The 14,418-nt window shown below is 37.6% G+C and overlaps 1 protein-coding gene across 3 annotated transcripts in view; it reads left to right on the top strand.

Annotated features, from left to right (window-relative positions):
• RTTN (rotatin) overlaps positions 1–14,418 on the top strand; it is a 138,058-nt gene that overhangs the window by 30,778 nt on the left and 92,862 nt on the right. For 2 of the 3 annotated variants that reach the window (XM_082668203.1, XM_082668204.1), the window contains exons 12-18: positions 3,000–3,212; positions 4,415–4,527; positions 5,931–6,057; positions 8,611–8,736; positions 9,262–9,378; positions 10,296–10,435; positions 13,203–13,374. In XM_082668203.1, the coding sequence (XP_082524329.1) occupies positions 3,000–3,212; positions 4,415–4,527; positions 5,931–6,057; positions 8,611–8,736; positions 9,262–9,378; positions 10,296–10,435; positions 13,203–13,374 (1,008 nt within the window). Of the gene's footprint in view, positions 1–2,999; positions 3,213–4,414; positions 4,528–5,930; positions 6,058–8,610; positions 8,737–9,258; positions 9,379–10,295; positions 10,436–13,202; positions 13,375–14,418 lie in introns of all 3 variants that reach the window. The other variant, XM_082668202.1, reaches the window with a different exon arrangement.

Raw genomic sequence — 14,418 nt, 5'->3', positions numbered from 1 at the left:
ACAGTATTATACCCCTCCTCCTCCAGCACGCACGAGATGACGATGTTGACTCTTTTCTATCTAATACTGGTAATAGCTTTCCACTGAAACATCATCACTTTCAGTCCCAACTGACACGTGACTAATGCTTATATATGTAGGACCACCGTCTTCAGTCTGGGGTGTAAACTGTGATGGGTCCATTGGCCATGCAAGGATTAAACGTATGACCTTGAATGCTTTGAGTTGCTGAGAGGAGTTTCAGATGTAGGTATGCAGAGTGAAAATGTCAGAATTCCTTAATGATGGGATGAAAAGAGGAAAGAAAGGAAATTAGTACATATTGAATGTGATATGCCAGACATCTGCCCAGTGCTTATTTAATCCTCACATCAGCTATTATTTTTCTGCCTAGAGTCAGAGAAAGCGCCTTTAAACTAAAACACAGTGCCTTTGGAGTTAGACCCACTAGGATTTACTATCTTAGCGCAGAGCCCCACTCACTGAGTCTCCTTTGCTAATTCCTCTCTATCTTCCTAACCTCTTAAAGGGGTGGAACCCCAGGACTGGCCCTGGCCCTCATGAGATATCATCGCATTTTGGTCTTTAAGTGCCATCTATTTGCGGACAGCTCCCAAACTTATATTTTCAGACAACACGTGTCACCTGAACCACAAACTCATAAGTATATATCCAATATCCTTTTTGACATCTTCTCGTGACAGCTGATATCTCCGACTGAACATGCCCCAAGCCTTACTTCCCTGCACAGATGTGTTCTTCCTCTAGTCTTCCCGAGCTCAGTAAATGGCACCTTCATTCCAGTTGATTGTTGATCAGGAAAAACCTTAGAGTCATCCGTGATTCCTGGCTTTCACACACACTTAGATCCAATCCCTGAGCAAAATGTGTTATTTCTCCTTTGAACGTCTATCCAGAACCTGAACACTTCTCACCACTCCCACTGCTGCTACCTGAGTTTAAGCCACCATCCTGTCTCGCCTGGATTATTGCAGTAACCTCCTCCTTGGTCTCTCAGCTTCCACCCTTGCTCTTTTCCATCTGTTCTCTCCAGACTCATCCTGAGGCTTGCTCGAAACCTTCCAATGCTCCTTCTGAGGACAAGTCCTTATAATGACCCAAGGCCTTACCTGATCTGGCACCACTGCCCCCTGACTCCATCCCTCAGCACTAGCTCCAGTGGCCTCCTTGCTGTCAAATATACTCTGTGTCCGAGCCTCTGTATTTGCTGTTCCCTCTTCTGTGAGTGCTTTTCCCTCAGATATCCACTCCTCCAGTTCTCTGCTTAGATGTTACCTTATCAGAGACGCCGTCCTGTGCTTCCACCTCCTGTAACTTCTCTCTTCTTCTCCATCTTTCCTATCCCCTGTTTTTAAAATTTTCTTAGCACTCCTAGCCACACTGGACAAGTATGGTTTACTCTATGCTTTCTCCACTGGAGTGTTAACTTCGTGAGGGCAGAGGTTCTGTTTTATTTCCTGCTGTGTCCCTAGTATCTGGAATGGTGCCTGGCATACGGTAGGGGCCCAGTGAGTATTTGCTGAGTGAGCAAATAATTGGTGACTAGGTAATTTAGTTTCTCGCTCTCTCTTTTTTCCCCACTAGGAGAGTTCTTTACAGAATAAGAGAAATTTCTCTCGACTTTGTAATAGCTGCTGTCTTAATAGTTGTTTTTTTTTTCATGCTTAGTAACCTAAAATTTTGATTCCTTTAGCTTTTGATATTCATTTGGCAACTGTATTTCATTTAAAAGCATTGTTTAGGGCTTCCCTGGTGGCACAGTGGTTAAGAATCCGCCTGCCAATGAAGGGGACACGGGTTCAAGCCCTGGTCTGGGAGGATCCCACATGCCGGGGAGCAGCTAAGTCCGTGTGCCACAACTACTGAGCCCACCTGCCACAACTACTGAAACCCATGTGCCTAGAGCCCATGCTTTGCAACAATAGAAGCCACCACAATGAGAAGCCTGTGCACCGCAACGAAGAGTAGCCCCTGCTCGATGCAACTAAAGAAAGCCCACGTGCAGCAAAGAAAACCTAATGCAGCCAAAAATAAATTAATTAATTTAAAAAAATAAAGAACAGTAATTCTAAAAAAAAAAAAAAGCATTGTTTAGCAGATTTAGTTCTTAGACTTTCAGGCAGTTAATGATTATCCTTAAAATAGGTTATCCATGAAAAAATTATGACCAAACCTACTTTAATAAAGGCAGCATTTCAGCCGTAGTAGTAAACCCTGCCAAATGGTTTTCTCTGAACATTGAATTTTCAGGCCTTTTCATTTTCTTAATTGATGCATAAAATCCTATTACAAAGCTAGAATCATTAAAAGAAACAAAACCCAGCAAAGGGTTTTTTTAGTCTTAAATCAATTGATTTAAGTTATAAAACATACACTATTTCATTTGGGCCCCTTGATTTTATACTAATTAAAGGTCAGTCTTTTGTGAGTGTTCTAGAACTATTTTAAATATGTTGAATTTCTCCTTTCCCCTCTAAAACACAAACAAAACCAAATAAAAATTAATTTCTGTTCGAATTAGTCTATAGCTGTACTTGATTTAGTGATATTCAATTCAATATGTAGTTAATAAGCCTTGGGCTATATCCTCAGGGGTTTATTGCATTTTTCTGGAGATTTGTGTGCACCTGCACGAAAAACTTAGAGAAAAAGGCCTGGTACCTTCAGTTCAGTAGCAGAGGCATAAACGAGGTGTGGGCCGAGAGGGAGAGCAGTTCTGGGTGTTGATGTGGGGAAGAGGAGGTATCCTGAATCCCAGGCTTTGGGAAGGAGTTGAAATTTGGACTTGGGATATTTTGGGCAGAGAAAAATTGCAGTGAACCTAGGTGTAGATAAATGATGTGTTGGACAATAGAATTTTCTTTGGAAAAGCAATAGACTTTGTGATAGAGAATTACTAAAAAAGTTCAACTACGTTAATATTATAGTTTACTATATTTATCTAAAAATGGTTAATTTTTTTTTTTTAATTTATCAAGGCAAGCAACTTTTTACCAGAGCCTATGTCAGCAGCATTATTTCTAGTTTCTTTGGACATGCCTCTTTCTTTGGAATATCCAAATATTCATGAAGCTGTTGTGGCCTATTTGGAACAGCTGAATTCTGAAAACTACAGTATTTATAAACGAACTGCAGAGGCTGTTTATTCACTTGAGTGTACCTGTAACTTCCTGTCTGATGTTGGGAAGGAGGTAAAAAGTTTTGTTAATATCTCTTTAAAATTCCTTTGATAAAATATTTAGAAAATTTAACCTATAGTTTTCAAATTGATGGACATTTAACAATTGAACTCTTAGGGGTGGGATCCATTATTACTGAATGGTCCAATTATAAGATTAAAGTAAGGGTATGATTTGTATAAAAGTAAAATGAAGATTTAGATTAATGAATGGTATATATTCATGAGACCAGTGGTTTTAAAAAAATAATTATTATCAATATCTTTATTAGTGAGTTCCTCTTTGAAGTGGCTTACTATGGGTGAACAGAGTGACAATTGATGTAAACAATTATAAGGGCCATTTTAGTGCTTATTTGTAGACACATTTTTTCCCTTTATAGACCTTTATTTATTCACAGAAAGAGCCTGATTTTTTATTAAATAAAGCCAGGAACTAGATTGTAAGGTAGTAGGATGACTTTCAATACCATGTTATAGCAATAATTATGTATTTGTTATTTATCCCTTTTAGGATATTATTTAGTATGTTATGAATTAAAAGGTTAACGAGTCTTAAAATAGACATTGACTACAATAGTTGTTTACTGTTTGAAAATACCAAAATGGGTCCTGAAGATTTTGAAAAATTAGGAGCAAAATTTTATTCCATTTGGCCCCTACAGTGGAGTTTTTTGAACTTCATATTTTAAATTTTCCTTATTTACCCACTGTTGTTTATTTTTATTTTCTTTTCCCCACATCTTTATGCCACTGTATCTTGTCTCCTCCATGATAGAATTTTGAACTGCCTTTTATTTGAATTATTTCTGTGGCATTCTGCATGGTCAGTTAATCACACAGGTATTGATCACCCCCTATTTTCCCTAGAACCAATCAGGATGTTAGAAGTGGGAGGTGGATCTTAAAATACATGAGTCCTGCCTTGAGCTGCAGTTAGTAGGGGGATAAGGCCACAATTGAGCAGTCAAAGAACCATGCCACTCAGAGGTAAATAATATAAAGTCTTAAGCGGCGTTGAGTTAGGCATTTTCCCCACATTTTTCCTCCTAGGCTGACGTTTTTGGTTTGCTTGTTGAGCAGGTTGACTTAAGCAAATGTGAACAGTCTCAGGGCCTCTGGATGATCTAATTTCTTGAAGCTGCTTTGTTAGCTGTTGAGAATTTTATTGTACATGACCTTGACATTTACTGTTCCATTCTCTTCTTTTTTTAGGGAGAGAAGAATCTCTTAGAATTAGTGGAGCTGGCAGACCAAGCCTTACATAGCTTTTCCTATCATCAGCATTTCCCCCTAATAAAGGAAATCATCTGTATTTGTTCAAAGATGTAATATTTTCTTTCTTAATATGATTACATTATTATAGGTTGTGTGTGTGTAAGTTTAGGAGCAATGAAAATGAAACTTGTCTTAAATCTGTTATTTTTTAGTTTAAACTGCTTTTATATGTTTTGACCTTTAAACTGTATATATATAGTAGCATTAGGACAGTTAACTGTTTTATTCAAGAGTAAGCTTTAAAAATGTCATGCCTATAATCAACATGAATTATCCTTGGATTTTTATACATTTGTTTTGGTGTCTTTCCAAACAAGTATTCAAGCACATTTGTTTATTTATCTTTAACATTTTAATTAATAACTTGAATTGAGGATTTTTTAAATGTAAATTTCATTATTCCTACCTTTTATATGGATTTTTGAAAAGCATCATGCATTGGTTAATTTATTTGGGGGACATTGGAACAGATTTTTCTTTAAAACTTAGTATTTTCATTGCTTTTGGAAAGAGTAAATTCCATGGTGATAAATATCCATTAAATATGGGATTTATTTTTCTTTCTGTCTATCTGTCAGTCATCTCACATAATTACCTTTTTTTTGTGGTGAGAACATTGAAGATCTACTCTCTTAACACATACCAAGTATACAGTACAGCATTATCAACCATAGTCACCAGAACTACCTATCCTGCATAACTGAAACTTTGTACCCTTTGACCAACATCTCTGCATTTCCTCCAGCCCCTGGCAACCACCAATTCTACTCTCTGCTTCTAAGAGTTTTAGGTTCCACATATAAGTCAGATCATGCAGTATTTGTTTTTCTGTACCCTGGCTTATGCCACTTAGCATGTCCTTCAGCTTCATCCATATTGTCACAAATGATAAGATTTCCTTCTTTTTTAAGGCTGAATAATATTCCATTATATATATATTATATATACATATATAATATATATATATATACACACACACATACACATACATACCACATTTTTAAAAATCCATTCATCTATCAATTGACACATTGTTTTCATGTATTGGCTATTGTGAATAATTCTGGAATGAATATGGGAGTACATGTATCTGTTTGAGGTACTGATTTCATTTTCTTTGGTTACATACCTAAAAGTGGAATTGCTGGGTCATATGGTAAATCTGTTTTTATTTTTTTGAGGAACCTCCGTACTATTTTCCATAATGGTTGTAACCATTTTACATTCTAAATATAGGTTTCTAAAGACATTTTGTTGTTTTGTATTCTTTAAGAGAGAATATTCCCTGCCTTGAAACAAGTAAATGCTTGAGTAAATATTAATTCTGGGTTAGTTAAACAAGATCTCAGTTGTAGGAACTGGAGTAGGAAGAAACCCCTTTCTCTGTGCTTTTTAGTCTCATGTTTAGTCCCTTACTTGCCTTAGATGTCTTGTATGTTTACCTTTTTACCAGCTGGAAATCTGCACAGGCCAGTCCATTATTACAAGGAGAAAGTCAGAAGGTGTTTCTACGTATGTTGTCTCACCCTTTGCCACAAGTGAAAGTTAAAACTTACCACTGTTGTCTGGAAATTGTTAAGGTAGGTTTTTTTGTTTTTGATTTTTTTGCGGAGCATTAACAGTGGATTTTCTGATTATAACTCAAAATTAAATTACTTGACCTTTTGGATATGATATAAGAGTTATTACCATAAAAATAGATGGTAGTTATTAGTCAACTCTAAGAAATTTATACTATTGAATTCCCTTAGTAAGTCTAGCAACTGAATTGCCTTATTAGCAGTTTTAATAAGAATTACATTTATGTTGTGTTATTTAATGATGGAAAAATTGTAAGGAAAAGTTGACTTCTATCAAGTATTCAAAGGTGATTTCTATGCTCAGGAAAAGTTTTAGCTTATTATGGCTTAAATTTTATAGTTTCAGATCTGTTTTCTTAGTAATATTCTTCTTTCCTTTCTTTTGAAACAAATATTTCCTGCGTTTTTAAATTATAAAATGTTTCAGCATGGAATAGTACATAAATATTAACTATTTCATTATTGAAAAGAACACTGTACATAGGACAGTATAGAAAAATATATATATTCCTGTGTACTCTTGAAAGTGTCCTCTTGTATTCAGTACTCTTATAAGTACTATCTAGATATAATGTTTACATTTTGCTATTTTTTACTTATGATCCTTTTTTTTCAGAGAAATAAAAATATTATTTATAACTGAAGCTTCTTTCTTTTCTCTTCCACTTTTTTTATGCCACCAAGATAACCACTCTTACAAAGTTTTTGTTTATCCTTCCCATGCATGTATTTTATATATGCATATCTCTATAAATCATATATATTACTGTGTTTGTCTCTTTAAAAAAGTACATAATTTCATACCGTACACATGTTTTTGCTGCCTGTTCTTTTCCTTTAATAGTAAGGTTTAAGATCTACCTAGTGGATTCATCTTAACTGCTCTTTACTTTGAATATACTTTCTTCTGTTTATTGATAAGTATTTAGGTTCAGTCTGCTTTTTACTGAGCTATGTTTTTCAGTATTTTCAATGACAGTCTGTAACTGATAGTGCATGTGTTTGAAAATGTCTTGAGTTCACCTTACTCTTGAATGATAGATTAGCTGGAATTGTAGAATTCTGTAGAATTCTGTAGAGTTCTAGATTGACTGCCATTTTTCCTTAGCACTTCGCCAGTACTGCTTTGCTCTTGGTAGGCTTTTATCATTGTCGAGAAGGCTGCTGTCAGTTAAATTATAATTTCTTTGTATTTTTTTTCTTCTAGTTACTTTTAAGGTCTTTTCCTTAGCTCTGGAGTTCTGCAGTTTCATTACAATGTAACTTTGTATATACTTTTTTTTTTTAACGTATCTCTTTTAGCATGCTTCAGTTTGAAAACTCATGTCTGCCTTCACTTCTGGATAATTCTCAGTCATTATTGTTTCCCTTAGCCTTGCTGCTCTCTCCAAGTGGGACTCTCATTAGATCATGTTAGATCTTCTTATTTTACCCTTTGTGTCATTTAAGCCCTCTTTTATATTTGATCTTTTTTGGTTTTGTTTGGATAGAATTGCTCAGTACTGTCATTCAGTACACTAATTCTTTGCTCAACGATGTCTAATTTGCTTTTTAAAAATTGTGGTAAAATACACATAATGTAAAATTTACCATTTTAACCATTTTTAAGGTTTTGGTGGCATTAAGTGCATTCACATTGTGCAATCATCAACATTATCCATCTCTAGAACTTTTTCATCTTCCTAAATTGAAACTCTGTACCCGTTAAAAAATAACTCTCTATTACCCTCCAACCCCCCCCAGATCCTGACAACCACCATTCTACTTTCTGAATTTGACTGTTCTAGGTACCTCATACTTGTGGAATCATATAATTGTCTTTTTTGTGTCTGGTTTATATCACTTAGCATCCATGTTTAGTATATATCAGAGTTGCATTCCTTTTTAAGGATGAATAATATTCTGTTGTATATATACCACACTTTATTTCCCATTCATGTGTTAGTGGACATTTGGGTTGTTTCCACCTTTTGGCTACTGTGAACAGTGCTTCAGGTGTACAAATATGCCTGCTTGAGTTCCTACTTTCAGTTTTTTGGGTGCATATCCAGAGTGGGATTTGTGCTAATTTTGTCGAAGAGATGATACAGAGTCATTACTTATATGCAGGTGCATCACTGTATTGATAAGAAAAATCCCACATATATGTTGTCCTCCCCCTCACCCAGAAACTTAAGTCTGTTTTGATTTGAATTTTCTCTTTGTCAAACCTCAGTAAGCAAAATACAAACACCTTAGGATAAGTTTATGGTGGTGTTTATTTCCTATATGTCTGTTATTATGAACAACTTTAAAAGATTATGGTTGTCTCAGCAGTTTGGTTATTTAATTTGTCAACACCACTCTTGTTGGCTGAAAGAAATGTAATAGGTATCTCATGCAAACTCAAAAACTGTTAGTTAAGAGAATCTTTTTTTGTGTTCTACCGGTTAAAAGAAAAGTTTCAGTGACATAAGTACTAAAATTGGATTTGAATTATAAACAGAAGAAAGAGGAATGCTTTGGAAAAATCACTGTCACTAATTTTTAAAAACTTTTTGTATTATTTTGCAGGAATGTTTAGGTGTCCATAATGTCAGTAAACCTGTATCTTCCCTTTGTAATGGAATTCATTTTCTACTTCACCCAAAAGTTCTGTATGAAATCTCTGCGTTTGGTATTCAAGAGCCCAAAAATGAGGTATGGCATGTTAGAAGGAAGTACAGAAGACTACTCTGATTCTTTAGATACTCAGCTAAATCAAGACAGTATTCTAATGTCACAAGGTAGTATGAGAAACTAAAAAGAAACTTGTCTTTGATGTATGGGTTCAGTTAAGTTGTTGTTTAACTAAAAAGAAATGTTAAAAAAAATGAGGCTTAAAATACAGGACATACTTGTTCTCAGAGAATTCAGATCAAAATGTTAACTTAAGTTTTTCATGTTAGATGTAGGAATGATGCATTAGTTATAATAAGCAGCGTATTTCCTTAAGGAACATTTTTATTCAATGGAAAAATATACTTTAAAGGTTAAAAAAAAAAAGGAAATCATTAAGGGGGAAGGACTGGTTGAGAACAGAATGTAAGATGATGCTGTGGAAATAGGAACGTTTGAAGGAAGAGATGCTAATTACCTTTCCAGATTTTATGAAATATTACAGGTATGTAAGATGACTTAACGGGCCACCTCCTCTTGGATTGTTTCCCCCGTATTGTTGAGCAGGTGAATGCCACTGCCAAGGCCATCCTGATGCATCTGCTGCAGGGGCGACTGAGGATGACAGCACTGACCTGGAACAAGTTTATCGAGTCTCTGTGTCCTGTCATCCCAGTGCTACAGGTACTCTGTGCTCACCTGCTTACGCTACCATTTCTCTTTAGTGAGTGTGATTGATTTAAACGCACGCAAGCAGTAGAACCGTCATGCTGTGGGAGAAATGAAGTGAAGCCACGAAGGCGCTGTGGATAAGGGAACAGGAAGTGGGCGGCTGTCTTGTTTCTGGCAGAAGGTTAAAGCAGGCTAGCGAATTTGTCTGTGTACACCGGGTGGGAGGTTAAGAAGTGAGGCGCAGGCATTTAGCATTGACTGTGAAAAATGGAGCTCAGCCTTATATAAAGGCTTTTAGCCAAAGCTAACAGTGCTTTCTAAACAGCCTTTATGTCATGAAACTGGCTGCATGAGTTCTATCTGTGCATATATGGGTTAGCCTGATACTTTGATTAATGAGCTCTTAGAAACAAAGCTTTTTTAGCAGTCCTTCTGGGCTTAGGTAAAGGAGGGAGGGAAGTGCAGGGCCTTCCCTCCCTTGCATGAGAAGGTGGAGATGGGAAACACCATCATAGGAACAGTCCTCTTAGAAGAGAGAGCTGGGCCTCAGGCCCTGCCGCTTGCACAGCTCAGTTCCTTGCAGGCGCACCGGCAGCACTCCACTTTTGTAATGAGGGCACAGGTCTGAAGATCTGGGAGGGGCCTCATCTAGGGGCAGTGCCACTACTAGAATCTTGGAAAGTAGAAAAATTAGCAAGTGTCAGGAGGGTTGGCACATTTTCCTGAAGTTCTCCAGTATTATTTTTTAAATACAGTTGTATGTAGGCTTCTTACCTCATGTAGGTTATTTTGAAAAGTCATATTCAACTGAATTGAAAGAAATTTGTGAGTTGCCTGACAGGTCAACACAATTCTTATTTCAAGTTAAAAAATTAAGCAGTATGTGCATACAATCAGATGGTCATTTCTCTTTTTATGAAATCTGTTAGGGCTATGCTGACACAGAGGATCCTTTGGGTAACTGCATTCTCCTCCTAAGCAAAGCGAGTTCTGAGGCTGGTGAAGGGATTCTCCCCTGTACCACCTGGTTAAAGTCCATACTACGGCTCCTGCTGGTGAAAAAGCCATCGTAAGTACAGCAGAGTCTACTGAGTGTGAAAGATGAACGGGAATGTTCTAGGAAAGGGTAGTAATTGTATCAAGCAGTATAGAACCAAAGGAGGTAAAGGAAAGTGATTCTCTTACTAGACAGAGACGGGGAGCTAATGGCTGAAACTAACCCAGTAAAGGTCTTTTGGACACTTTCTAAGACGCTCTGTCCATCCTCCAGCCTTGCTGTCAGATCAGCCTATGTTACGGCATCGCTGCCCTCAGTGCTGTTCATAATGCTGCTGCGGGCAGGGTGGAGAGCCGTGGAGAGAAACAGATTGCCAAAACCATAGGGCATTCGCACTGTCTTCTCGTTAGAAATTGTTAGTCTCCTGGAGTGCAACTTTTCTAATTAAATACTTGTTCTGAAAATTAAAGTTTTTCATGAAAGTGTAGTGGACCAGTTGCCTCACATACCAGGGTATGCATGTATTTTAATCTTGTTTAGCTTGTCCTCTTTTTTGGGAAACAGTAAAAGTGTCCTTTCCTCTACCATTAGTGTAAGTGTCATTTTAACTAAAAGAAAAGGAGAGAAAGATTGTCTTCCTTCCCTCTCTGTCAGTGCAACATGAATCTTGTGTTACTCTCTTTAGGTAACAGTGGTTAGATTTTCTCTCACTGAGAAGAGAAAAAAAGCTTAGAGTAAAGATGGATAAGCAGTGATGAAGAGAAAGTGTCTGTTGAAAAGGCTAGGAGAAACAGACAGATGTTCTTTTGACAATGGATAATATTGTTTTCCCCATACTTACATCAGGATAATGCAGTGGCTTATTTATAAACAGTTGATCGGACTAAAAGTTAAGGAAGTAGGTGAAATAAACTAAAACGTTAAGAGAATGGAAAGAGGAAAGTCAGAGGAGATTGTAAGGGCTCATGCATCGTGCAGAGAGGAAAGTTGTGGGTGATGCAGGAAGCAGAGGGGCACATGGGGTGAGTGTGTTTGTGCTCCTCGGGGATTGGCTTCTGCAAATGTTTCCATTGACCCTCGGCAGTGTCTTTATTAATGTGCTAGTGTAATATTCCCTACCCCAAATTTGGTGATATAACACAATAGGTGTATGTTTTTGGTTCACCTTTGGGGGCCCAGAGTCTCCAGGTAAACAAAAACAGTCTTATCAGGCAGGACATTCTAAGGGCTTAGAGGTCCCCTCCCAGGAGCCAAGGGCAAGGCCAGACCTCTCTTTGGGTAAGGTAATTCTCGATTACACAGAACTTAAAGCAGTCTAAATTACATATTTGTTTTCATCATTTGACTAGTTCTACCCCATCTCACCAGACCATAAACTCCATTAGGCAGGAACCCCATCCATTGGCTAATCTTTACATCCTCAGAACTTCATTGAGTACCTTGGGCATAAATATGCTCAAAATGTATTTGTTGAAAGAAATAAGTATAGAGAAGTAATCGCACCATGGTGCTCACGCTAAACCTGAAAAAACGGCTAAATTTATCTACCAGAAGAGGAGATGCATTAAAAACATGCTTTACATACCCCACTCCGGGCTTTTGCCTGGGGGTGGTGGCTGTCTCTCCACTGACGACCCGAGATGTTAATACAGAGAGTGCTGGCACAAAGGAAGAGCATCGTGTGGGTGTCTGGCTGTTCTGAGCTTTCATGAGGTCACAGCAGATGGGAGAGGGAGGTTTGCCTGACTCCCACACCATCTTGGAGTAAATATTTGCCCTCCAAAGATGATATCTATTAGTAATACACTAAATTCCTGCTTTCTCTAGATTTGGTAAGCACTTGAGAACCGTGGTGGGCAATGGAACCTAGCAGCACACAACACAGACATGACGCTGCCCTTCCAGAATTGGGCATGTAATTGAGAAGAGAGATCTTACCAGTTATACTTTATTATTAATTGTAATACAGCGAGATCAGTGTTATGATGGGGGACTTCAGGGGTCAGCACACAGCCTTTGCTGTGGTAGGGATGCCTCCCCGAGTGTGCAGGTTTTTAATCGTAGTCTCACAAGTAGTACCTAAAACCTGGAACTTGTATTACTGCTTAAAATTTGCCCAGTGTCCATGTAGTTCCAGAACCTGTCTCAGTAACTCATTGCTGTGCGTCCACTTTCTATTTTTCCATTTCATTGTCTCGTGCATGCAGTGTTTAACCTTTTCTTGAAATCTTCTACCTCCCCACTCAGTGCTCAACTGACCTTGATGCTAATCCATTCCAGATAAAATAGAATTTTGATGGGAACCAAAAATATCATATCTGAGGGGATCTATTTCACCCCCAATATCTCGCTTTAGCTGTTAGTATGATTACTCTCCTGGAGGTTCGACCTGTTGTTTGGGCTCTGCTCATGGGTCTGTGATAGCTTTTATGATTGAGATACATCACTAGACTTGGAGTCAGGAGCTAGGATTTTTAATTTGCAGACCGACTTACTGGAGCTGAGGTGATACTGACAGTGAAGTTCGCAGTCTCAGTGAGTCTGCACCTTCACTTGTAATTATTGATTATTCTTTATTTCTGCTGCTTATTCATAAATGTAAAATGCAGGAATAACTGTGGTATTTTAATAGAAAAGTATTTTAATAGAAAGTATTAATAAGTATTTTAATAGAAATACTAAGTATTTTAATAGAAAAGGTAAAATGTCATCAGTAACGTCAGTATAAGCATAGCTAATTATTGTGTTGATTTGTAATAATTCTTTGTGTTATGGGCCTTTATAATTTCTATACATTTGTATATTACAAAATGTTGACTTAAAGACTTTGTTTCTTCAGGGTCCGGATGCTGGCATTAAAGCTTTTAGCAAGTCACCTTACAAGGGAAGAGGGGGCGGATACCAAGCGCCCTTCAATCGATGCCAGAGTTCTCTCCAGAGTTACTAATTTATTTATTGTGAAAAAGCCTATTGAACTCAAATTGGATGACAGAAGAGAACTGATTATTAAGGTGATCATAACTTTCAAGTTTATTTATTCATAACTGTGTGGTTATTTGATATATTTTATGTTACATTTTTCAATTTGTGTTATGTACGGGAGAGGGAGAGAAATGGTGGCTTCACCTGTGGTTATTCCTGCCTAGTGTGAAGTTGTGTCCTGGCTTTTTCTGGCTCCTGGATACATTTATTTATTGAACAAATATTTCTTGAGTGCCTACTATATGCCAGCCATCATGTCCCTTTTCATTCAGAATATACGCTGGAAATGCAAATTAATTTGAATAGTATCTTAAATACAACATAAGGCTAATCTAGTGGAAAGAAATTCTCTGATGACTCTTAAAAACAAACATCACTGACATAAAATTATTCTTCTTTTTCTTCTGTTGGAAATTGCCTGTAATACTAAAACAGAAAATATTATGATAAAAGTTTTCATCCTCTTCATTACAGGAAAAATAATATAGAAGGCAAGGGCAATTTCTTTTAAATGTTACAGTGGTTCTGAGATTTTTTTTGTTAATCTCTTTTCTAAATCTTTGGCTTTTTCTCCCTTTTAAGAGGTGTAGCCTTCATCTCCCTGTCTGCCCAGAACTGCCCCCAAATCATCGTGGACTGATGTAGGATCAGATAAAGCAAGCTGTCCGTTATCTTCATTGCTTCATTCCTGTGTTTCATAGCTTCTCCTATGACTCCAAGTGTGCAGTCTGGCAGTTTTCTTTAAGTTTAGACCAGACCCCGAGGCCTGTGGTAGAGCCACATGCAACACAATGGATTTTTTAAAACAGGGAAACATATTCAGTGTTCTTCTAACCTAAGTGTTCGGGGCCGTCTGATGGCCCTGGCAGGAGGATTGGAGAACCTTCCATGGGCCACATACCAGGTCCTGTTGGGGAATTCCTGCGTACTGAGCCACTGGTATCGCTACTGCGCCCTGTGTGTCACGTGGAGGAAGGTGGAGTGGGGTTCTAGAACTCTCTTTCCTGAGTCCACATGAGGGCTGCAGGTGGCAGTAGGGGGGGAGAAAGGAGGGGTGTGCTCTCGGTCCTTTT

The sequence above is a fragment of the Grampus griseus genome (assembly GCF_964374135.1).
Source record: "Grampus griseus genome assembly, chromosome: 12".
Lineage (NCBI taxonomy): Eukaryota > Metazoa > Chordata > Mammalia > Artiodactyla > Delphinidae > Grampus > Grampus griseus.
This window is presented reverse-complemented; position numbering and strand designations above follow the sequence as displayed.